Here is a 25567-nt window from a genome sequence, read left to right on the forward strand (position 1 = left end):
TTAAATAAACCCACTGCACCTCCACAGTGTACTGGGTTACTACACCAGCGTAGGACTGGAACACAGCCAGTTTGGGTGAAGCCAGCCCATGGCACCATCCACAATCCCAGTGTCACTTCCCACACAGCTTGCAAATACACCTCAAGCACTGATCCTTCCAGCTCGAGGACTGTGAAGGTTCAAGGGGCAATGTCAAGGCCAAACAAGTCCTCTCCGCATCTTTGACCCTACAGGGGGTCCACACATCCCTTTGCACACAGGCATGAGAGGCCAAGATCACAGCAAGTGTGATTACAGAGGACAGCAAGGCAGGCACTGAAGCACTGAGGAAGGCAGGGCAGCACTGAAAGCGCTGTCCCTTTCCTCACCACTCACCCAGCAGGACGTGTACATGGAATTAGGAGACAGAGGAGTAGCTTACCTGCCTGGAAGGCACAGCTGCTGCACATCCAACTGCCTCAGAGAAAAACATACCAGTGCACATTCACGTCTTAAAATACAATTGTTAAAGACACTTTAGCATATACAAGGAGGATATTCTTCCAAAACACAACACAACTGAAGCCCATGTTATGTGCATTGAAAAACAGAGAAGTGAATAAGCAGCAAAGGTGCCAGGAAAAAATGCCAAAGCAGTGGTGTCAGGAGTGTTCTGCTTTTCATTCAGTATTTATATAACACGGCCTAGACATGTGCCAACTGTGTGAAATCCTGCTCCCCTCCATCAGCAACAACCGTGGTCACACAGCACACACAAGCCGGGGGAGAGGTCAGAGGATGCCCAAAAATGCGACATGCAAATAACAAGGAGAGACAACACTTCTTTGTTGAATATTTTAATATCTGCATTGCCTTCATAGCGCAATTAAAGCAATCTTTAAAATTCACTTATTACAAATGTTTGTCAAGTCTGTTTTTCCCCAGAAACACTTTTCTTGCTTCCTTGCACATACGCCCAAACACACTATAAAAACCTCATTCATAACATCAAAGGAAGGGCAATCATCATTCATGTAAACATCTTTCTTAGAGTTATCCATTTTTAAAAGTCATGAATAAACCTACAGATGTTCAGTAAGGCTCATAGTTCGAGTACAAATGTCATAAAACACCTATCAAGTACTGTATACAAGTTAAATACTCCGGGGTTAACCGCTAACACGTGTATAAGCTTACCCCAAAGATTATTCTTTAGCACTTAGTTCTTCAGAACAGAGACACCCAGTAATTATGGGCTAAGGAGTATTAAAATAGCAGAAGGCCCAGCAGAAACTGTTAAGTAATACACAATTTTAGTCTGGATCTTAGCTCAGAGTTAAATTCATTACAGTCACAGTAGGAAAAGTTTTCTAGGAGGGAATCTGCAGAAAGGAGGGATGGGTCGTTTGTACAATATCACGAAGGGACAAGCTGAGAGGTATGTCTTGAAGATGTGACTAGCCTTGCTATTGCAATTATTTATGGCAGCTGCTTGTAATGCTGCATAAATACTTTCCCAAATAGCAGAAACGACCATTTGTAATTCTAAGGATCATTTGTTGCATCTCCCCTTAAAAAAATAGTTATCTACTTACTGGTATTCAATTACACGTGTGTCTTACAAAAAGACATCCTTTTAAATTTGGTTTAGATCTCACTGGAACTTTTTTGTTTAAATATTCATTCTACCATGAAAATATTTCATACAAACATCATTTTACATACAAACGTTAAAACTTGTGAAGAGGGTCTTCCCGCACTCGTGATTTTATGGCTTGAGCGTTTAATTGCTTACAATTTTTGTATATATATTTCTCCTAGGGGGAAAAAATATAGTTACAGTAAAACTGGTAAGAGGAAAAGAGCAGGAGCTTCCATTGCCCGAAGACAGAAGAGCGCCACGAGGAGGGTCCATTCAACAGATAGTGACCTTAGTGTTCAAAACCTTTGATCTGGGGCAAGTAAACATGCACTCATTCTTGCACCTTTTTATTTTATTTTATTTTATTTTTTTTATTTAAAAATCCCTTATAAGACTGCTTAGAAATTCATTGTCCAAAAAATAGAGTTCTCATGTTTCCAGTACACAAAGCAAAAGGAACAAGTTCACCCCAGGGCACGGGTGAGCGCGGAGCCCACCGACACCCACGGGCAAAGCTGCCCCCACGCCTGCTCTCCTCGCCCCGATGCTCTCAGCACACGACAGCGCAGCGCAAAGTGAGGAAGAGGCGTCTAATGCAGCACCCCAGCATGTAAGGAGACACTTCAGTAACATTGTTTTCAAAACAATTTGGTTTTTCTTAAGTGCATGGAGGTGAATTCCTCAGGCACCCGCGGCTCCAGCGACTCTGCTGTGCCACAGGAAAACAAAGCGGCAGACAGCCGGCTCTGTACGACATGTTACCTCATCGCAACGGCAGCATTTTCCTAGAAGACTATCAAATTGAGTGAAAGGACAAAAATCACAGAGGTCTCTGGGACAGAAGTGACACTGTACAGTCCCTGGTGCAACCCAAGCAGTGAGCACTGGTTTTGACTGAGGGATAAGGGCAGCCAGCTGGGAAGGAAACAGAAAAGTGGTAATTTCCACCATTTCTCGGTTTCTCTCGCCAGACAGGTTATGTTGGCTATTCTGCTCCTCCAGTGCCTGGCAGAGGGTGTGAAATCCCTGATGGAGCTCTTGCTTACACACCAGCAACAGGTTACAACCCTGGGAAAGAAACCCCAGCCACTGCCAACTGTGTGCAACGCTGCAAGCTCTGCATCCGGAAGGACTGCGCTGAGGAGAAGGCTGCCCAGTCACTCCCAAAACATGCAGCCCCGCACGGCCGAGCAGCTGACCTCCAAAAGGTCCCAAAACCTGCACGGGGAGTTGCCCAGGAGTGATTAAAAGCACGGGCCATCCTAGTGGGTACCGTTGCAACTGTGGAAAAAGTCAAAAAGCTCTCACAGCTCTCACTCCAACTGCTGAAGAGCATCATCCACATATTTCCTTTGACTTTTTCAACAGTTAAGACTTGCAGGTCTTTATGAAGGGTAGGTTTTTATAATTACTACAAAAAATAAAACCAAAACAGGAAAAAAAGCCTTTTTAGATTTGTGAAGGAAAACCAGGTATTTTAATAGATCCCCAAAAGTAAAATTATAGCTTGAAACTCAACTTGAGACACCCCCTCCACGGCTTAAGCCCTTTTCCTTCTTATCCAGAGGAGTGACCCAGCAGCAGGTAGCTCTCAGCTCTAACTTCTCATGCTCTCTTGTCTCCAAGATTAATCACTTCTCCAGAAAACTGGGCTTCTGTATTCTTGGTGACAAAACACCGTGCTGCCACAGCAGGAAGATCCAATTCAGATTTATGGTTTTTTTTAAGAGACCATCAGCAGCCCCTAATACAGGTTGAGACAGGCTCCTTCTCATAAGGAACTCAGGTAACAACCCTCCCATCACAGAGTAGCCACGTGCAGCACTGCAGACTAAAGGCAAACATTGGGAACTGATCCCTCCCTGGAAAGAGCAATTCCAAGTTCTCCTATCCTAATCACAACGAGTATTCTGAGAGCCAGCTGCTCACCCAGGCTCAGCTGACAGGCATCAGCTCTCCTTCCAGTTTCTGTGCCGACAGGACAGGTCCTTGGCCAGACTCTTGAGAAGTGGAGCTTCTTTATTTATTGCATATTCACCAACAGTCAGCTGCATCCCACAGACCCAAATGGATTTTTTTTCCAAAATGATTTCTTCCTCTGCCCCAAATTAAAACCGTGGTTTGGTGTGGGTCTCGTGTCTACAGATATGTCATCATACTACTTGATAAATAGTTTTGCAAAGCTGGTCTTGCTATCTAGTGAGCCCCAGAAGCTGAGCTGCAATACACTGACCAAGTTAAGGCATTATTTGGAGTTCTGTAACTAACCTGTGTTTGAACCAGTGGCTGCCAATGCACACCTCTGAAGGACACACTGAGCCCTTTTGCTACCCAGTGGTAAAAACCATCCCAGCCAGCTCCACTCTAACAGACCAGAAAGAGAAAGAAAACAAGGAAGAATTAAAAGGCTTGGTCCTGAATCAAGCCAAAGCAGCTTCATAATCACAACTTCTATAGAAGGTTGGTCACCGAAGAAGGGAGCTATAGAAGGACCAACAGATTTTACAGAGCAGAGAGAAGGACAGCAGAGCTAACAGAGACAAGAGCCACAGCTGTGGCATGCTACCAGGCTACACCAGTGTGCAAAAGAATCTGCCTGACTGTCACCAAATTTTTGGAGAACACACAGGATACTTCAGTGCCTTTTTTTTTTTCCTTGAATTTCCCTACTTTAGGATACAATCTTCAAGCCTGACACGTAAAGAGCACCTATTTTCTATTTATCTCAAAAATCAGGCAATATGAAGACCGACAAATCTATCAAAACATAAGCAACTCCACACAAAGAGGAGATAGCAGAGGAATCAGAGACTGATCAGGAACGAAGCTAAAGGAGCTCTAGAGATCAGAACATATTAAGCACAATTCTCCAGCGAGCACAGAGAGGCCAGCAGTCCAAAGCAGGTTATCAAGACTGTGGAAGGAGTTACCATCCATTCCCAGCAGGGTTCAGTCACATATCTTCCCTCTCCCCCTTCCCTGCACTTAAACTCAGCCTCAATTTTGCAAACTTCACGGTCCTGGCAGAATAATCCACCAGATGCACATGACAGCTCCCTACCAGTGTGGAATGCTCTTCTGCAGTTGGCTGATGATTTAAGTAACAACCTGTGAGCAAGCAGGGAAAGATCAAGTCATGCATATTTCTTTTTGAGGATTATTTGCTGAGACTGTGCTCCTGACTGACTTTTGAGAACTCTCCCTCCCCTGTGAGGTGCAGTTCTGTCTCTGCACACTCAGCTCAGTCCCTGCCAGCCACCTGCCTTGGATGGGGTGCAGAGCTGAGTCTCCAGCATGAGGAGACAGGAGGTGCCACAGCTCACATTCAGAGCACCACTAAAAGCCTCAAATTGCCCTGAGCCTACCTGTCCCTTGCCCCAGGACAAGCACAGAGTAGCTTCTGTGCAAGCTTAAATGGTGAGGTGCTGGGAAAGGTTTGTGATCAGTCACAGGGAATAAACAGAGCCCCAGGTTAGAGAGGTTCTTATGAGTAATTCCTAACTTTGCTCAGGTACCAAAGCAAGGATTCTCAAGACTGTACAAACCAGCAACCTCATCCTTCCACTTGCAGGTCCCCAACACATCCTCCCTGCCCAGCTCCCCAGACAGCCAGACACCTCTGACCGTTCAAGCAACCAACCAAAATGTGTTGCAATAGAAAGGTAGGTCTGATTCCCAAATCATTTATGTTACATATATACAAACTTCTTTAAACTACAAACATTTAAAGAAAGTGTTGCAAATGCATTTGAGTTTTTCCCTAAGCTGCTAAGCCCAAAAGAGAGCATCAAGAGTCCCAGAAAGGCTCCAGTATCCAGACCGAGACAATACATTATTTCTCTCTTATACAGCATTAGGCAAGACCAGTACAGTATCTGAAAAATGCACAACAATTTCCCTACCCCTGAAAAACCCCAGAACACAGCCCTACAGATGAATATTCACAACCCCCCACTGTTGGCTACAACAAAGCTATGGATTGACTGCTGTTTCTAAATATGAGCAGTGAGTGATGTTTTTACATTCATTGTTTGTCTTTCAAAAACAATCTTTTCATATCTTTTCTTTAAAAAAAAAAATCTTATTTTGATACCTCATACTATATTAATTTTTCACTGTGTCTTAAGCCAGTACTACTAAAAGATGGCTACAAGGCTATATTCTCTGTCAACTGAACACACACAAAAGATACAGCTCTCCTTTACCAAGTACTACAGCCTGCCCCCAAATACATACACCTCCTTTCTCAGAATTTATGGGAGATGCAAGCACCTCATTGCCAGAACTTTTGCCTTGAGAAATGGCTGCTTTAACAGGTGAAATACACAACCCAACTCACAGACACAAATGCAAGCAATGCCTTGCCTTCCAGAACATGAACTTCTGAAAGTCCTTCAACGAGCGAATCTGTTCTCTCCTTTCAGAAAATCTTCATGCAAAGAACAGTTTCATTTGCATGTCATAAGAATAAATTAAATAAAATAAGCCAGCCGTAAAGGCTAGATAAATATTATGTTTGGACATGTTGCTATACTATTTAGAGAGCCACAAAGACCAACACACAGCACTCTCACATACACACACAAGCCTTTCCACTAGTTAGAAAGGATTTTCTCCTGCAAAAGAGGATTTGTAGAAAGAACAACGTTCAGACAAGAGGAAAGGGGAGTTAAAACCCAGCCTCCTATATGCTAATAAATAAACTGCTCTATTGCAAGATTCAGATCAAAGGTTTAAAAAGGCAAAATTATGCTACTATTAGAGAATATCAAAATATTACTGTTATCATCACAAGTGGCATATATGCAAAATGCAGTTGCACAATAATGCCTAGGCAGATAGAGAGCAACACTAAGTCTGCCGACTAAAAGTGAACAATATACCCATTTTAGTTTCTGTCTAGTCTTTTGGCATCTTTGCATATGGTGCAAAAGCAGAAGCTACCAAAGAATACCACATCTCATATAGAATATTAAATAATTTCTCCAGATAAGACTGGTGCAACGCTAGCTAATTTTAAATCTTCTATGAGTAACACAGTCAAACCTAGTTAGTATGCAAGAAACTTATCTCTTAACACAGAATGCAAATTTATGATGCAACAGTATGAACAATCCCTGGTTGTCCAGTTTTCAGTATAAAGGTAGTGCATAGATCCAAGTTTCTGTTTCAGTTTGCTGAACGGAGAAGGCGCTCCCGTTTCACTTTTGCTGGGCAGCCTGGAAAGCTTTCAGTTCCAGCTGGTACCACTCCGGTGCTTCTGGCCCGTTCTGCCCAACGGGGTTGTGATCGTATCCGTAAGCCACTGTCAGTTCTTCATCCTTCTCCACAGCCCTGATGGTACGGATACACTTGATGGGCCCAAAACGAGGATGAACAAACCTAGGGGAAAGAAGCATCTTTGCTAGGCTCAGCTGTCAATTTACAGACTCACAGTTTCAGAAGTCCCTCACAGTTCAGAGTAGCATTGCATAGTCTGATATCAGATGAGCAGACTGCGTTGAGTCAACCTTACAAAGATTTCAGAACAAGAGCAAAAATATTGATATATCAAAGGAGTTTCGTGTAGCTCTATTATCTGAAGTTTTTCAACAGTCCTGCAAAACTGCTTGCTTGTAATAAAAAATAAAACAGTTAATCACTACCACATGCCTTGGGTTTGCAGAGGTAAACATCTGCATGACAGGAAAACAGTACAGATTATGAGAGACTGGAGAGCATGCTAAATGGCTCATCTTAGTACAGGTTAACCACCTAACAACGGTAACATACTTCTGTACATCTTCTCCCAGGGTCCCACGGTAAAGGAACCTGGCTTGTTTAATGCAGGAAAACTATTTTTCTACATAGATGTATCCACAGGTGTGTTTGTTTACACCTTGCTATGAGCATACGGTTACATGAAAAGCTTCCTGGTGCAGGGCAGCAAGATGCTTATTTTTTCTGAGTTTCAAAAACAACAGCACATTTGATGGTGCTGGTCAAGCATCAGTAACTCAGCAAAGGACAGCGCAGTCCTAGCCAAGCTAGGATTTAGAGAGCTGTGATTATGCATTTTAGAATCAAGAAGAATTTCATAAATTTCCTGACAAAACTAACACAGTTGCAAACTTCAAGATACTCCATGGTGTAAGTCCCAACAGACATCAAGCACCTGCAATGCCAGCCCATTTCCAACTCAGCCTAGGTGAGCAGAAACTCCTTCAGTGCCCGAACTCATTGCTCCCACCCCACCACTGCTCCTCATCCAGCTGCCAGAGACAATCTGTGAGCCCAGAGAGCTGGGCTGCAGCTTCTACCCCGAAACACAGCACTCTACTCACGGGTCGTAGATGCAGTTAGGAGTGAAAGAATGGTTGGCCTTATGCCCCAGCGAGGCACAGTACTTGGCAGCGTGGTTGTAGGGCTCTGGCACGTCTATGACTGTTTCATCATCCAGGGATATTGTATTTCCATTGAGGGCCCAGTCTCTGCTGTCTACCTAGTTTACAAGGCAAAAATCCAGTGTCTGTGGGGTCAACTTTGTCAGCAGTTTGAAAGCCAACATTCAAAATATATGCAACTAAGGCTTTTCATCTGTGTGTCATTTAAAAAAAAAAACCACCACCTTTTTTTTAGCCATACATAAGTCAACATGCACTTTCTTTCAATTAAACTCTATCACATTAAATTTTAAAGGTGGGAAGGTGATGGGTATAAAATCCTGTGAGAAGAAAACTTCAGAAGAAGCAATGAGAATTCAGACTGACTTTTTTCTCTTCTTTACCTCCTGGTGTGTAATTCGCACTCCGTTGTAAAAGGACATCACTGTACTGGCTTCTGCTGCTACTTTTGAAAACAATCCTTCTCCAGCACTGGAAATGAGAGAGACATCCACATACACCCTACAGGAGGAAGAGGGCATGGAATTAGTGACTGGCTACAGTTTTAATTTTCAAGAAGTATTATCACAACACTACTGGGATAAAGACTAATACTTCAGTATAACAATAAAGCTAATAATAACAACAATTCGGAATCTCTAAATGGAACTCCTTCCCTTCCTCTCTTCTATACACTCTCTCTATTTTGGCAAAACTGAAATTTGGTGGGAAGTGGGTGTGACTTTGAAAATTACTTTTTGCAAGTGCCAATCTACTATTACTCCTCAATGATGGCTTCAACTCAGGAACGCCCTCAATAACACACCACAAATCCCAGAGGTCCCCACCAAGCTGAGGTTGCTGGAATGTACATGCACAGATGAGCAAGAGTTCTGAAGGTAAAGTGCTACATATTCAAAGACTCAATGCAAATCAATGCCAGCATTTTACTAATCACTTATTTAGACACTTCAGAGGATCAGGAAAGGACTACAGTTGAGGTATATACAGAGCAAGGCCTCCTAAAGGTCTAGGTAAAAGTGTAATTGTGGAATAGCCACAGAAGAGATATTCCTGAATATCTATCATGAGGCAATTCCTGAGCAATGTTTTTTGACATTACAGGGTTGTCACAAACAGTATCTCACTTTCCTCCAGGCTGATGATTTACTCTTGCTGCTTTCCCACATCTGTAGGGAGGGGAGAAAATTTTGTACAACACATGCCACCCAGCAAGAGACCTGAATGCAGCACCCTGTAAGCTAGTTACACATCTAGAAAACAGGGAACAGCATATTTTTTGTCAGAACATTTTGTATATGTGGGCTATAGTGGAGTCCAGGGCTTGACTGAACATGCCTTTGAAATGGTAAGAAATTACCCTTAATCTCTTAAAATGTGTCATTGTGTTTTGTCCACCAGAGTGCAATTTTATTGTGTGAATTGGAAAGAAAGTCAATCAAGTCAAACACTGACTGATGTACAGTAACAGCTTCCATTTCACAAAACCCTTACAAACCTTTTTAAAAATTTTAGATGAGAAAGGTTTGCAAAATTAGGCTTTAAATATATAACAGCAAAGAAACATTGGGAGAAGAAAAAAAGCCTACCTTTCTGATTCGTACGGATCAGGAAGAAGGGCATTTGTAGAAATGCAGGATGAAGTAGATTTGTCAAAACTGTATACCGGGCCTAAAAAAAACCAGACATCGACAGAGGAAATAAACTAATTGGCAGCACTGAAAGCATGCAACCCTTAACTGAATCAAGACATTCAAAAATTAAATTTTAACGTCTGACAAAAATGTTATCCTTCCAAAAAAAGGTACTAAACAGAACTGTACCTGTAAAAAGCCTTCAGCAAGATTCTTCCCCTCCACATATTAGAGTGGCAGTATTAACACAAAAAGGTAATACGTATTTTCTTCAAACTATCAACTTGTAATGGAGGACTGGACAGTCTTTCAAAACTAACGCTCCCAGAGTCTCAAAATATCATTTAAAAGCAAAGCGAAATTTAGAAGGATACATTCAATAATACATTAATTATAAAAAATCTTGGACTACTTAAAATATGAAGTATTTTCTAGTCCAAATCCTGAAGATACTTCAGACAGAAGATAATGTTCAGTAGTCAGAGAACACACATGCTACAGTCATTTGTTTCTTGCCAATAATAAGCAATTCAGTGGTACACCTCTAATTAGACTCTCACATCCCTCTCTCAACTGCCAGGGAACTATCTGGGAGATCGGTTAAGATGAAGGCAGAAATAAGATAGGGAGAAAAACCCCGCAAAACAGACTATTACAAAGTTTGATGAAAGGCCATTGCCCCTGGTGTCCAGGATCTGTTATGGCTTAAGGCAGTTTCCTCCAGAGTATAATTTAATCCTATTTACAAAGCACAACTGCACTCTCTTAGAAGGTAAGTTTTAAGTTAAATTTTGACTCGCTATCATAACTGAGAGATTTAAAAAATAAACTCACGTGCATTTGCTTGTCAATGAGTTTTATGTGCCTGTTTCATATCAAGTGAGACAACCTCTGCTGGCAAAATAATTAAATGCATTATCATGGTCCCTGCTTGTTACTGATGGTCCTGTCTGCAGCTTAACCCACACACCTCCGAAACATCACACACACCTCAGAGCAACAAAACCACTCCAGAACTGCAGGTCCAAGCCACCACTGCCCTAGAGAAGGAGCACTGGCTACACAGGTCACAGACACCACCCTGCCCCCATGCACTTCACAGCCACTCTCTATGAGCAGGACTAGACAGACTGAAGTGCTGGTGACTCAGACTGTTACACAATGACTGAATCTGGTTCACTAATTGCAATCCCTGTGTCCTTCCAGCCCAGTGACACAGGTGCCAGAACATTCACAGTGCTAACACCGACTTGCGCAGAGCCAGCTGTCAGGGCTACAACCAAACCATGGCCTCCCTCTCCATTTGTAGTTATTTTACTAACAAAAAGCCTGTAACTGTGCCAGCAGTAACGTGGTGAAGCAGGTTTTCCTGCTGGCACAGAGGACGATGGTGTGTGTGACAAACAGGACTGTGCCCACGAGCACATGACTGAGAGAAAGGCTATGAAACGCAGTTTGGCAGGACCATGCAGGGGTCACTTCCTGCCTGTACCAAGGGCAAAGGAATCCCTCCACCTGCCTCTCCACCCAACTTTATAACTTAGAGAAGGGGACTCTCACTAACTGACTTACTAGCTCATCACAGCCAGAATCTCTAGGGGGGAGCATTATAGGAACCAAGCTGTCTGTAGCAAGGAGTTGGTAGAATACAAGTTTCTGTGTTAGCTGAACTTACTGCCTGGTACAACTTCAAATTGAGGTTTCCCATCCTCGACAGCTGTCAGAGTTGCCAGTTTTGCTTCTATCATTTCTCCATCTATGAACCTTCCAGAATATGCAGTCTTTCCATCTGGATACACATAGGCTATTTTTTCTCCAGTCATCTCCCCTTCTTCATTCACTTCTCCCACAAGGCTGCCTCCATCCTGAAAGCACAGGCAAGAAAGAAAAGGCAAGGCATTCAGTTACACTATACTGTCTTCATTAAATGAAAAGGATTTTCCCCAACTTTTTTAAAAAGCAATCTAGTTCAGATATGAAATTGTGCAAATGAGAGAGAAAGCAGACCCAAGAAGAAGCCGGATAAAGTCATTTCACTTAGTATAAAACTGATAATAGAAGTGAACGGGGTTTTCTCTGTTGTTTGGAATAGGCAAAACCCAAGGTCTTTCCTTCCATGTGACACAAATACAGAGTTCCAACTGGCAAAATTTTTATGTGAAGAGTCTGCAAACCAAGGCCCAAAGCCACACGGATGTCCAAGTTTGGTTAGTAGGATACTGTGCTGGAGGAAAGAAAAAAATTAAACGCTGCCTTGCTCGCTGCTAATTCATGGTGCCTTAAAAGACCTGAGCCTATTAAGGAAAAAAAAAGTTTTGTTGGATGACTGGAGAGTGTCTCTGTCCCAGTATCCCCCCACAATGTCAAGTGGTGCTCAATAAGAACAACTGTTTGCTGAAAGCCATCAGCAGCAACACTTTTCCTCTCTCAGGTTTACACATTTTAGCCCAGGGCTTTGCCATCTGTGATTTGCCTGCAACTCAGGCTATGTCTATTTACAGAACTGCAGAATGAGATGCATGGATTAGCACAGGTCTAACCACTTCAGGTGTTTATTTCAAAAGGGACAGAGAAGCCTCTCCAAATACACCCTGGAGCAAAACCAGCAGGTGTGATGTGGCAACAGACTGATTTAGATCAAGACCACTGCGCACAGACTCTATTTCAAAGTGACACCATTTTGTTCAACTGCAAGGATGAAAAGAGTTTCAAGCAAGCTGTAGTGGGGAACAGAGAACCTGAAGTCTTGGAAAAATTTGTGCACATAGCATCATGCACAGAACCATGAAGAAAGAATTTCTTCCATGGCAAAGGCGTTTTTTTGGAACACTTTGCATCCTTAAGTCTGGCAAGATGATAATGATAAACAACCTCTAATTACCCACATTTCCAGAAAGTACAGCAACACTTTGACAGCTGGAAGATGAAGCAGGAGATACACGAACTGAAGGGTCAGCTGTTTGTATTTTATATACTAGGACTGAAAATCTTTTGGCAGTGTTCACCAAGCATTTGTTGATCCTAGCACATGCTTAACGGCAACAGTGAAAACCAGTAAATAAAATGAACAGCCAGTGGTAAGCATTTAGAAATGAATCTGCAACTAAAGTTTGTGCCATATGTGGCACAGAAATAGGCTAGGTTTTGACCAGCAGCTTAATTACATGCAGATGTTTCCCCCTTCTCGGCACAAGGTAAAGACTGAGAGCTTCAAGTCTGGAGTGCTGTGTAAGGCTGAATAGGCACTAAAATTAAAAAAACCCTAAAAACTAGTACAACCATTATTGCCTTAACTAGGATGGCTATAGAAGAACAACAAAAATTTTTGCGAAAGTTTTTTATGAAAATTCAGAAAGATAAAATTTTGGCTTGCTTAATTAACAAAGCACTTGTCCACACTCTACTCAAGAGGCACAGTTCTCACACCCCTCATATTTGATTTGTTGGGCAAAGCCAGATGTCACAGCATACCCTGCAGAAATGGAGACAAGGTCTAATTAAATAAGAGCAGCAGGCTGCAATAATTTGCATGGTTTCCCTGCTCCTCACCTGCAGCCACCACTACAAGGTGGCGAAACTATTGGTCCAGCCTTCTCAAAGAGATAATGCATAAATTGTTATACATATTATTTTTATATTACATACAAATTATATATAAATGCACTTCCAAGGGGCTGGGTTCCCTGGAAGATGAAGACAGTGGAGGCATCTTGCAGCCTTGCTGAATCTCGCCTACTGGGCAAGCATTCAACACCGAAAAACTTTAACTGTATGTTGGGTTTTCCAAAAATCAGAATGCACAGATCTTTTACCCAGATTTCTGTGTGTTGACTTTTGGATAACTGAGTCATGGTGGGTATTTGTTTCAGCTGGGGAGAAAAGAAAGGTACATATTGTGCAATAAAGAGAGCAGGTGGCCAGGCTTACCGGGTAATAAATCCAACAGACTCCATGTCGGATGTTGTCCTTATACTGCCCTTTGAATATCAGCCGCCCGTCGCTGTCATACTCCTGGGCTGGTCCATTCAGCTCTCCATCCACATATGTGCCATGAAGGACCACTCCATCCTCATAAGTGTAGATTCCCTGGCCTTGCAGGGCGTCATCAACGTAGTACCCTTCCAGGGTGCTGGTAAAGAGAGAAAGAAAACAGTAGTGGAAAACTATTCACCTCTCTTTGAGGTGAACCCAAAGCCTCAACACACTGGAAAGCCAAGAGGAAAACCAGAAACTTGTTTCTGTGGAGCTCCAAAGGCAGAAAACAACTTACGGTGTCCTTTCATCACAGTGCAGGGGCACAGCATCACTCATCTAAATCACAGCGCTCAGCATTCTTTTGTAGGCTGGAATAGCAACTTACAGCAGTGTATGGACACTCCTGGTCAAAGGAGAAATTACTGCTCAAGCAGGCTACTCTCACATCAGGACCTTCTACTTGCCATGTGTGGATTTTTACCGACGTCTCTCTGGCGAGGTGAAATTGAGCTGCCAGACAGATGAACCACGACAGAGCATGAACTGCAACCCGCTACAGTTCGGTATCAGCTCCCCAGCAATACACTTAGCAGCCATTTGTACAGGAGTTTGCTAAAAGCACTGTCATTTTCCATGTATTTCTATTAAAATGGAACACAGCCTGTCAAACAGAACTAGTGCTGCACTTGGATTTGAACAAAGAAACGTTTCACAATTTGGTTTTGTCTTGCAAACCCTTTAGACAGGGCACAGTAACACCTCGCAGTCTGCATCACAAAGAATAAAGGCATAACCATAAAAGGGGGTCTACTCAGTTACTTCTTTCTCATGTTAGAACTAGGATAAGGGAATACAAAATGTTCAGCTTTTCCTCCAGCACACTCAGCTAACAGTCAGCTGCAGTACACATACTTTCACTGCTTAGTTTTTTTTCAGATGAAGGCATCTAAGGTATAAGCCCAAACACGTGTCTGTGAGCACACGACTCTACATGTTTTACATGATTTTACAAAACAGATTTTCAAGAGTTGTGGAAGGAATGGTTTTTTTCCAGAATTCACTTTCTCGCTTCTAAAGCCTCATGCTCTGTTTTTACATAACTTTGGCAAGCTGCTTGAGGTTTCCATGGGAAAATATATTACACTAAAAGCCTCAATGCAAACCAGATGCAAAACAGGAAGGGGCAGGAAAACTATTTTATTTTTCAGTCAGATGAATTTCTTGATCCACGTTGCTCCAGAGCTGCACCACAGCACAAGGAAGGAGCAGGGTAGATGAGGGAAACACCAGGAATCAGTGCTCTTACTTGACTATAAATGATACCACTTTCCCCTTTAGTTTATCAAAGATTACTAGATTTGAATTTCATTGTAGCTGACAACACACACAGAGTCCACATGCAGAAATACCCTTTAAAAGAAGCAGCCACCCCTAGTTTAAGTAATGAAAAACACAAAAAACCTCCTTCTTGTTACCCTTAGTTATATTAGTTGAAGTTAACAAGTTGCTAAATTACAACAGTGCTTCAGTATTGGAGAAATATCTTTCACTGTAACTCAAATTTCTATGTTCTCTCTTTGTATTAAGCTGCAAACAGTGTCCAAAAGATCCACCTCATCTAAGGAAATCAAAAGAAAGATACCTAAAGAAAAAAGTCCATGTCCTTCAAACTCAGGTTCTCTAAAATATTTATACTTTTCACAGCTTCTGAGTTATTTCCACCCTGCTCCACATTCTGTCTTAAGCTCTCAAAGTGTGGTGTCTGCGGCCAGACATGATAATTGCACCTAAAACCTGACCAGCACAAAGAGGAATAAATAGTTTCTGCATCTTCCATAAAAAAAATCCTGTTAAAACAAACTCTGAGCTAGCCTATATTTCTCTGGTTTGCTTCTCATATGATCATATTTCTGATAACAAAGTTTTACTAAAGTCAAGATCTGCCAGGTGTGCTGTCTTCCCGTTATCCATTATGCCTAGAAGGGACTAAAGATACTCATTACCTAAAAAGTAAACCCGTGGTAAGAGCTGGGGGTGAGGAGGGGAGGAAATACTGCAACGTCCTTCCCTGCTCCAGGTATTACGTTAACATCCATATAAACCGATCTATTCATCTCTCACTCCCTCCATATGGGAACATCAGAAACTTTTTCCCAAAATGAATAGTTTTGTACTGTGTTCTGGGAGGTAGTTTACAGGAGTTTCCAGTTACGGGAGAAGGGCAGCTGCAGCTCTGTGCCAAGCATGGCTCTCAGGCTCGCCCTTATTGCGCCAAGTGCTCTGCAAAGTACACTCCAGAAGTGCTGGCACCAAGGAAAGCTCAAGTACACAATGCAGAACAAGGAGTATGCCAGAGGTGAAACTTCTCTCTCTGAAAGAATATGTTGGGGTTTGTTGCATTTTTTGAAGGGGGAGAAAAAACCTGGCTGATATTTCATTCCAGGTTTTCATTCCTTTAAATAATCAACAGGAAGGGGGCAGTTATTCCAGTAAAGGGGAAAGTTTTCGTTGACCAAACAAGGCAGCCAGGCAGCCAGTCTTATTCCCCAACACTCAAAAAATGAGAGTGCTTACACTGCAGCCTGTCCAATCTCTGACAGGACTCAGCTACTCCCCAACTGCAGCTGTCAGCCTTTACCAGCAGCCTGCCAGGGAAACAGACCCAGGAGTGCTGAAACCAGCTAACTTACTGCAAAGGGAGAGGTGTTTGGAGAAATTCTGGAGATTAATTTCTCTTCTTCATGAGCACTCAGCCTTGCCCGTGGCACAGTTAATGGAAACAGCATGTCCTGTTTTATGCCAGGTCATTCTTCCTGCAACACATTGCGATTCCTGAACCATCCATTTCAGAGAGCAACTCAATCTTGCTAGTTGGGCATAGCTAGGTAAATTACATCTTCAGTAATTAGGCACTGCTCAGTTAAGGCTGCTTTAGCTAAATTAAAATATGTAATGTCTTATAAAAATACCCCATCTTCCAAAAACACATTACAGACTATTTTTGCATATTTTCATTCTGCTACTTCCTGAAGTCATCAGTAGCCAACTGTTCCATTTTTTAAGGGTTATGAAAATTATACAACCAAAAAAAAAAAAGAGAGAGAGAAGAGTTGGCAACACTGAAGCAGTAGAGAAAAGGTTCAGCAGCAACCTGACTTTTCCCACAGAGCACTGCCTGTACCCTGGATTATATGGAGGAGCAGCCCTACAAACAAAATAGCAGGTCAGTTCCTCTGACTGTACAATCAGCAACTGCTCTGCTGAGATCATCCACAAGCACAGAAGCATTATGCACATGTGTCCATAGAGACACTGTCTGCCAATTTTAAAAAAAAAAAAAAAGCTATTTTGGAAAAGTCAGCTGCTGGGTAGTCCTGGTTTTCAGTTACTCAGAGCAGATTTAATAAGCCCATGACCAACAACAGTGGGGATTTTTCTTCATCCAGGCTTGGAGGCCCAATCCGTTTCTGTGTAACTGAATGAATATATTATCTTTCTCATGAAAAAAACCCCCACAATCTCCAGTATGAAACAACTGCAAAGGCCAATACAGACAAGGAGCTGACTCACTGAGACAGCACAATACCTCCACTCCTGCTCAGAACTTTGCTGAGCAGGCGGAGAGTAGACCCAGCACGACTGTCAGTTTAACAGCTGCTATTCATAGTGCCACCGACAGCTGCAAAACCATGAAGAATCGTGTCATTTTATACATCTGCTGCTCCTTTGGAGGAAGTTCTGGGCAACTGCAGAGAGGAATGCTGCAGTGGGGGGGGAAGACTTACAAGGTGTTTGTAAAGAAAATCTGGGAAGAAAACACATGCATCGGCACAGACTGGCCTGATTTCACTGTCAAATTCCCAGCGAAAAGAAGGGAAATTATAGGGGCTTTTCAGAAAGTAAATCAGGCCACAAGCAACTAGCAGAGGATTAACTAGACTTGATAACAAACCTGTCTTTAACTCAGTCCTCGAACCACTAAACAATTTCCAAGACCAAACAGAGGATAAGCCTCTCTGTCAAGGTCCTACATCTGTGCATGAAGGCTGGCATAGGGAGCTCCCAGTCCACCTGCACTCTCTGTACAGCACTATAAGACAAAGAATTCCACCTGCAGTTATGGACTTGAACTTTGACGTCCAAGCCATTGTCAGCATGGTTTCTAATAGTTCTGACCACCTCTTAGGGTTTCTAATTAGTTCATAATTTACAGTACTAAAAGAGTTCACACCACTGTATTCTCCCACTAGGAAACAACTACAAGCACCATATTAGACACAAAGCCCCCAAGCCTACAGAGGAACGGCTACAGCAACAACAAACTTTCCAGCTATAGTTTTTAATGAGAAACCTTATCTAGAAAGTCAGCAGCATACAATGAATGTAAATTAGTTTGTATCATTGCAAGCAGAAGGAAGAATATAGAAGAAAAACTGAAGAGGCAGAGTCTACCTTCCATCAAAAAAGAAGAATTTGCCACGGCCATTCTTTTCTCCATGCACAAAGTTTCCTTCAAATCTGTCTGTTGATGAGTAGGTTACTGTACAAAATCCATGTGGCAGCCCATCATCATCTAGATGCCCTGAAATAAAATCCAGACAAAGAACAACAGAACACATTAATTATTATATAAACTTTCAAACCTGTTCAGATTCTGTAGATGCTTGAAATGCAGTAGCTCCCTAGTACAAAACAGTAATTCAAATCATTGCTGTTAGAACAGTGACCAGAGACTCAGTGCAAGTGAAGTTTGCACTTGTGTAACACATCGTTTAAAAAAGGGTCAGGATAAAAGAAAGGGGATGAGAGACAGAAGAGAATAATAAGCAAAAATTGTTTCTAAAAGAAACAAGCTTTATATTATTCTAACTTATATTAATATACATCTTCAAAAATATAATAATTCTTTGTCTAAAACATGTGTTTCTTGGTGAGAACAGAATAAACTTACACTTCAATACACACAGTAACAAAAGGTTCGATTTTTTCTTTTGATAAATACATGCCTTACAATAATGTGGGTGTGCCACCTTGCAGCTATATCCACAAGAATTTAAAGAAATAAAAGTATGTAATATCTATAATGCTTGCAGTATGTCAGTCAACTTGGTACTTAATATTTTAAACGCTGTTCTCCAATGCCTTCCTGATGTGTTCACTTTACATCCTGTTCCCTTTCCCAGCCATATCAGTTTTCCCCATTACAGCTGTTGCAAAGGGGCAACATACGTGGATCCTCACCAGGACAACCTAAGTTAAAGCATAATAAGGCTCCTATTGCACCTCTGAGTGGCCCTACAAAGCCCAGAGAAAATGGCAGAAGAGTGCTTTAAAGGATGGTTATTGCCTGCTTTACCTGTGTGAAGCTGGAGTCCTGAGCACTGCTGTGGCTGCAGAGCTCAGCAGGGCTGCTCTCAGCACAGTGATACACCTGGGAGGGTGTAACAAACTCCCACCGTGACATTTCAGCAGGTATAAATTCGGCATGAAAACTGTCAAGTAAATAAAAGCTAGCCTATATTTATGTTCTGCCATGCTTCTAAATAAAAAATGACCTCAGATTCCCCAAGTCTCCTGGTGATGCATACATACCTTATGAGAGACAGCGTGTCTCCACTTCTACAGGCTTTGGGTCAAGCTCTCCCCTGACCAAATTTGCCCTAAACTGAAAAGGTTCAACACACACATGGAAAGGCAGAAACAAACTTCAGTGTGAGTTGAAGCAATTACAGCCCAGGCTGATGCAGGCAACCAGACAGAGGCACTTCAGTACTACCAGATCTCCAGCCCTATGCCCAGAGAGGGAACAGGACTGTGCAGGACAGCAGTGGGAAAAGCCAGCCACCTATGTGGCTTCAGAGGTCCATCTATGCAAGCCCTGAAGGTTCTGCAGGGACAAGGGTACCCAGAAAGCACACACATGCCCATGTGTTCCTCTCACATCACCATAAGCTACTGCTTCCTTGGGATGCTCCACAGCCCCTCAGGGACATCACAGCCAGGGCACGGTGAACATCTGGTTCAGAAGTCCTCTCCTATGAGGCACAGGGCCTGCCCAAGCCTTGCAATTACCAGAAGGATTGACAGCAAAATGTCACATACACAGGATGCTTTGTCAGGATTTATTTCCAAACTTTGGTCTATTTCAAAGTAAAATTACCTTAAAAAAAAAAAAAAAAAGAGAGAGAGATACAGGAAGGGGAAAAAAAGAAGTGAATGTTCCTCAAAGTGACCAAGTTAGGCTGTGCATCTTCATTACCCATCTCCTGCACATGATACATCAAGTATGGAAATGCATCTAGAAGGGTGTACAGGAGAAAATACCAGTGAGATATCTGAACTCGTCCAAGAGCCAGGATTCCCTCCTTCACCCTTCCCATGCATGCTCCACAAAGTTTCTCTCACACCTGCACATCACTGAGCTCTCAATTTAAGTCTTCAGTCCCAATTAGATCGAAAACAGCTAAAAGTTTAAGAAGTTAATAAAACCAATCAGGCACTGCTTACAGACTGAAGTGAGAGAAATAACAAAGTAAAAAGAGAGAGCAAAAGGCAGAAGGAAAAAAGCTCCATCACTGAAGGCTTTTAATAACTTTGAAGAAGAACCCTTTAAACAGAGGTTGCTCTTTCCAAACAAAAAAAAAGGCTTTTTTAACTCCCATTCAGTCAGGATACTCCTTTCTGTAGCAGTGAAAAGTTTTAGCAGTTCTGTCAATTTAACTAAAAGGTCGGTGAAATTTCTATGGGGACACCTCTTTTAGAACCAAAAAACCTGTATCAACATTTATAGTTTTAATTAAAAGCCTCAATTTTATCAAAATGGGAAGGGTACACTGGTGTAAGTTAACAAACCCTAAACAACACAGCACCAGTTTCACCCTCACTATAGAGGCAAAACTTTTACAAAACACTTGGATTTAAAAAACATACTGAAAATACCAGTACATTATACTATTAAAAAACCCATACAAAACAACAACAAAAAACCCTTGCAACTTTGTTCTCTGTGACTATTCAGTTTTGTCAAGATTTTGCTGGAATGCAAAGCCCAGCACAAAAGCTGCCATGCTTACACACAGAGCGCATGTCAGGACTTTAGCACAGTAGGACAGAGACTATATCACAGACTTAAATGGTCAGCTGTGATCCCATGGCCTCTATACAGGGTCTTAATCTCAGCCACAATACAAAGAATCCAGTTATTCTAATATGCCAGAGATTTCCCCTTATTAAAAAAAAATAAAAATCGCCACCCCCCTCTACTTCAACAAAACGAGAAACACACAGTCTCTCTTAGTCAATAGGGGGGGGGGAAAGAAATTTCAAGTTTCATAACATAGATGCAACTTTTCCTGTATGGCTGAGGCCTTAGGCCTTCTGTTTCAGATTAAGTCAATGGAAAAAGTCCTCATTATTTCAGTGGTAGCAGTGTGCTCCACTTCCCTCTCTCATCACTCTCCTCCATTTGGAAAAGCAAACCTTTTGGAAAAGGTGTAAATGTATTTTTAAATGATTGCAATATCTCACTTTTGTTACTTCGTTAAGGGTCTCTCAAGATTTCCTCTTAAGCTCAGCCTTTTCAAGAAAAGGAATTACACTACTAGGGGTTAGTTCACAATGGGGTCACTTACCGGAACCACTGATGTACACAAATCAAAGATAAAAGCCCTTTATTGTCGGTATTACTTAACAGATGACATACAATGTGCATCATCAATAAAAGATTCTGGCCACAAAGGTGCCAGATGGATTTTTTTGGGATAACAACAGAAAACCAACCTCCCCCCGTCCCCCCCCCAAAAAAAGTGCTGATTTCTTTCATATTTCTAACTTCCTTTTGGTAAATGCAAAACCACACAGTCATCCTAACCCCCAGAGCAGCCTGCTCCTGTCAGATACCCATATACAGATATTCAAATAGAGATATTCATATACAGATATTCATACACACTGCTGAATAAAACATGCTTAGAAAATTCGCTTCCTTAGCTGAATGCTAAGCAAATCCAGGATACGGCAAATATGTATTTATCTGTGACACAGGGATCAAAACTATGACTCTTTGCCCCAGACACAATTGCCATCGGAAGATTTGAGGAGTGGGGAGGGAAAGGAGGGGAAAACCACGTCTCTTAGGGCACAGGACACACCCCACTCGTACCTCAGTCCGCTCACACCCATGTTTTACACAGTAAAGCTTCCCTTCGGCTCCGATACCACATACCTAGAGACAACAAACCCAGATCCGAGCAGCAGCTGCTCAGCTCGCATCTGTCGTCAGACTAAGCCACCGTGCAAAATGCCTTCGCTGGAGCAACATGCTCTGAGGCCTAATCCTCCTGCCACAGGGATACGAGCAGCCCATGGTGGAACAATGAGCATTACACCGGCATCTCATCGCAGGCAGCTCCTTGCTCCGTGTGCGCTTAATCCCAGCATCTGAAAAACCCAGGACCGCTCCTCCCGGCAGGGCCGCTGTCCCCGCGAGGAACCTTTTGGGGAGCAGGCGCCTTCACGCAGAGATGCCGTGCTTTGTTCCAGAACCGTGCCCGGCTCCCGGGTGCCTCACGGGATGACACATTGCGCTGGGGAGCCGCATTCCTGCGTGACAAGGAGGTTTCCAGCACTAATTCACTCCCGGAGAGTAATTCACTCCTCTGGTCTAAAACTCTCCAAGGGTTAGTCCTCCAGTGACAAGAGGCGTGTATATGCAGGTGTATATACAGGTGTGTATACACACACACACACACACACACAGTGCGTGTATACTGGCTAGGAGGTGGCCTGCCCTGCTCCCTTACGGATGGCTCCCGCCCCGCTGCCCATGGATGTGGCCACGGCTATTTCTTACAGCCGCCTTTCCTCTTCCCTTCTCCCTTCTCCATCTGCAGGTGCGCAACTGCAGCGCCTTGCTCCCTGCACTCTCCCCAAGGACGGGCATCCCCCGGCCCCTCCGCCACCGGTGGGGGAAAAGCGCCGGGCACCGCACGGGGCGGGGAGCGCGGGCTGCAGGAGTGCGAGCGGGGGCACGGCAGCGGCAAAAAAATCCCCGACTGTTTATTTGTGACACTAGTTATTTTTGACACTGAGAGCTGAGCAGCCGCCACCGCCGTGCCCGGGATGCGGAGCCTCCCGCCGCGCCCGGGGCGCTCAGCGGCGGGCGGCCCCCAGCGCGCCGGCCCGGAACGTGGCCTCGGCTCCCCCCGGCCCAGACCCCGCCACGTGCGCGGCGGCGGCGGCGGCGGCCCCGGCTCGCCCGTTGCATAAGCCCCGCTGATGTCATGCGCTGCCGCCGGCCCCGGCCGCCCCGCTCCGGCCGCCGCCGCCGCCGCCACCCCGCGCTCCTCCCCAGACTCCTCCAGCAGCGCGGGAGGCCGCCGGTGCTCTGCGGCGCCGGCCGTGCCCGGCGGGGCGGGCTCCCCACGGCCGCGGGACACGCACCTTCCACGACCTCCTCCAGCGTCTCCTCGTCGCTGTCCATGGCGGCGGCGGCGGCGGCGGCGGCGGGCGCGAGCGAGGCGCAGCCGCTGTGACACGCGCGGCCGCGCGCGCTACGCCCCGCCCACCCCTGCCCGGGGGAGGGGCCGCGGCCGCGCCCTGACCACGCCCCCGCGGCCGTGGCCACGCCCCCCGTCCCCGAGCGAGGCGGCGGTGACGGCGCGGGGCCGTGTCCCCCGGGGAGACCCTGTCGCACGGCACCGAGCGGCACGGAGGGATGGAGAACACCAGCCCAGCCCCCTCGGCCCGCTGACCACGGTTGGCATCGCTGCAGTGCACGTCCTTGTGAGCCCTTGGCAGTGCCGTGACACCCCTTCTCCCGCCTCACGCCAAGGAGCAGTGACCTGCTGCTCTTATAACAGAGTCCTGCAAGCATAGAATCACAGAATATGCTGAGCTGGGAGGGGTCCACAAGGATCATCGAGTCCAACTCCCGGCCCTGCACAGGACCTTCCCGAAACTCACACCATGTGCCTGAGAGCATCATCCAAATGTTTCTTGAGCTCTGTCAGGCTTGGAGCTGTGACCACTTCCCCGGGGAGCCTGTTCAGTGCCCAACCACGCTCTGGAGGAAGAGCCCTTTCCTGATATCCAACCTAAATCTCTCCCGACTCAGCTTCATGCTATTCCCTCGGATCCTGTCCCTGGTCACCACAGCGATCAGTGCCTGCCTCTCCTCTCCCCCTCCCAAGGAAGTTGTAACTGCAGTGAGGTCTCCCCTCAGTTTCCTCTTCTCCAGGCTGAACAGACCAAGTGACCTCAGCTGCTCCTCACACGGCTCCCCCTCATGCCCTTCATCATCTTTGTTGCTCTCCTTTGGATACTCTCTAATAGCTTAATATCTTTCTTATATTGTGGTGCCCAAAACTGCCACAATATTCAAGGTGAGGTGGCCCCAGTGCAGAGCAGAGCGGGACAATCCCCTCCCTCGACCGGCTGGTGATGCTTTGCCTGATGCCCCCCAGGATACGGTCGGCCCTCCTGGCTGCCAGGGCACTGCTGACTCATATTCAACTTGCCATTGACCAGGACCCCCAGGTCCCTTTCTGCAGCGCTGGTCTCCAGCCTCTACACACAGTCAGGGTTGCCCCATCCCGGGTGCAGAATTCCGGCGCTTGCCCTTGTTAAACTTTGTATGGCTGGTGATTGCCCAGCCCTCTAATAGGTCAAGGTCTCTCTGCAGGGCCTCTCTGCTTTCGAGGGAGTTGACAGCTCCTCCCAATTTAGTATCATCAGCAAAGTCACTTAGTATTCCTTTGAGTCCTGCATCCAAGTTGTTAATGAATATGTTGAAGAGAACTGGGCCTAAGATGGAGCCCTGTGGAACCCCACTAGTGACCAGACTCCATCCTGAGGTTACCCCATTCCCTATAACTCTCTGTGCTCGACCTGTGAGCCAGTTGCTCGCCCATTGCATAACATGGTTATCCAGCTGTGTGCTGGACATTTTGTCCAGAAGGATACTGTGCGAGACAGTATCAAAAGCTCTGCTGAAGTCCAGAAAGATTATATCTACTGGCTTTCCTAGATCAGCTAGGTGGGTTACCCTGTCATAGAAGGAAATCAGGTTGAACGAGCAGGGCTTCCTCCTCTCATGACACTGAGGGGTTTAATTCACCAAATGCGCAGGATCACACTCCTGGATCTCAGTGTGGCAGGGAGGGTGACAGCCCTAAGCAGAGCGCGCAATCTGGGAGTTCTTACCCAGGGGCTGTGAGGACAGTGCTCTGTCACCATGTGCAGTGTACTGCAGGGACCTCAGCCTCCACCAGAGCTCAGGGATCACCTTAAAGGAAAGTCAGAGTGTTTCTAGGTCTTCCAGCCGGCTGTCTTGGGAGCACAGGAGGTGTCTCCATCCTACTGGAGGTGACCCAGACAGTCGGGGCTCTATAAGGTGAGACTGATGGAATAAGGTTTCTTCAGCCCAGAGAAGAGACAGCTTCAGGGGGACCCAGCACTGCTATGAAAACAGGCTCTTTACAGCGGTGAGAGGACAAGAGACAACAGGCATGACTGAAAACTTTACGTAAGACATGGCATAAGAAGAAATTTGCTCCCTGTGAGCAAAGTGTAGCAGACTGTCCGGAAAGGTTCTGCAGTCTCCATCCTTGGGGGCATTTAAGGACAGACCCAATAAAGTGCCAAGCAGCCTGATCTGACCTCAGAGCTGCCCCTGCTGTGAGCAGCAGGCTGTAGTAGGAATGCCCCGGGGTCCCTTCCCACCTGAAGGTTTCAGTAAGTTTATGCCAAATCAGCCACATGCTGCCAGGCAGTACTGCTGAAGTCAGGGACAGCATCCCACCAGGAAAACAGGACAGCTACAGCTTTGCAAAGCAAAATAATTAGATATGTCTGCAGAAAGAGAGTTTAGAAATCTTTAAATGGGAGAATAATGAGGTTAGTATTTGACCTAATTGACATGAGAACTTATAAAATATTAATCTCAAGATCTTTGG

At 44.6% G+C, this 25567-nt stretch overlaps 1 protein-coding gene across 1 annotated transcript; it reads right to left on the reverse strand.

Moving 5' to 3' along the window:
• Positions 1–820: 820 nt before the first annotated feature.
• Positions 821–23202, reverse strand: SETD7 (SET domain containing 7, histone lysine methyltransferase). Its single transcript, XM_027729709.2, has 8 exons — positions 23055–23202; positions 18066–18195; positions 13566–13767; positions 11314–11503; positions 9594–9675; positions 8388–8505; positions 7945–8102; positions 821–7003 (listed from the first exon to the last, which is right to left on the reverse strand). The coding sequence occupies exons 1-8, from the start codon at positions 23092–23094 to the stop codon at positions 6823–6825; spliced, it is 1101 nt and encodes a 366-aa protein (XP_027585510.1). The 5' UTR covers positions 23095–23202; the 3' UTR covers positions 821–6822.
• Between the last annotated feature and the right edge of the window lie 2365 nt (positions 23203–25567).

The sequence above is a fragment of the Pipra filicauda genome, unplaced genomic scaffold, assembly GCF_003945595.2.
Source record: "Pipra filicauda isolate LSUMZ 115617 unplaced genomic scaffold, ASM394559v2 scaffold8_size5757611_pilon, whole genome shotgun sequence".
Classification (NCBI taxonomy): Eukaryota; Metazoa; Chordata; class Aves; order Passeriformes; family Pipridae; genus Pipra; species Pipra filicauda.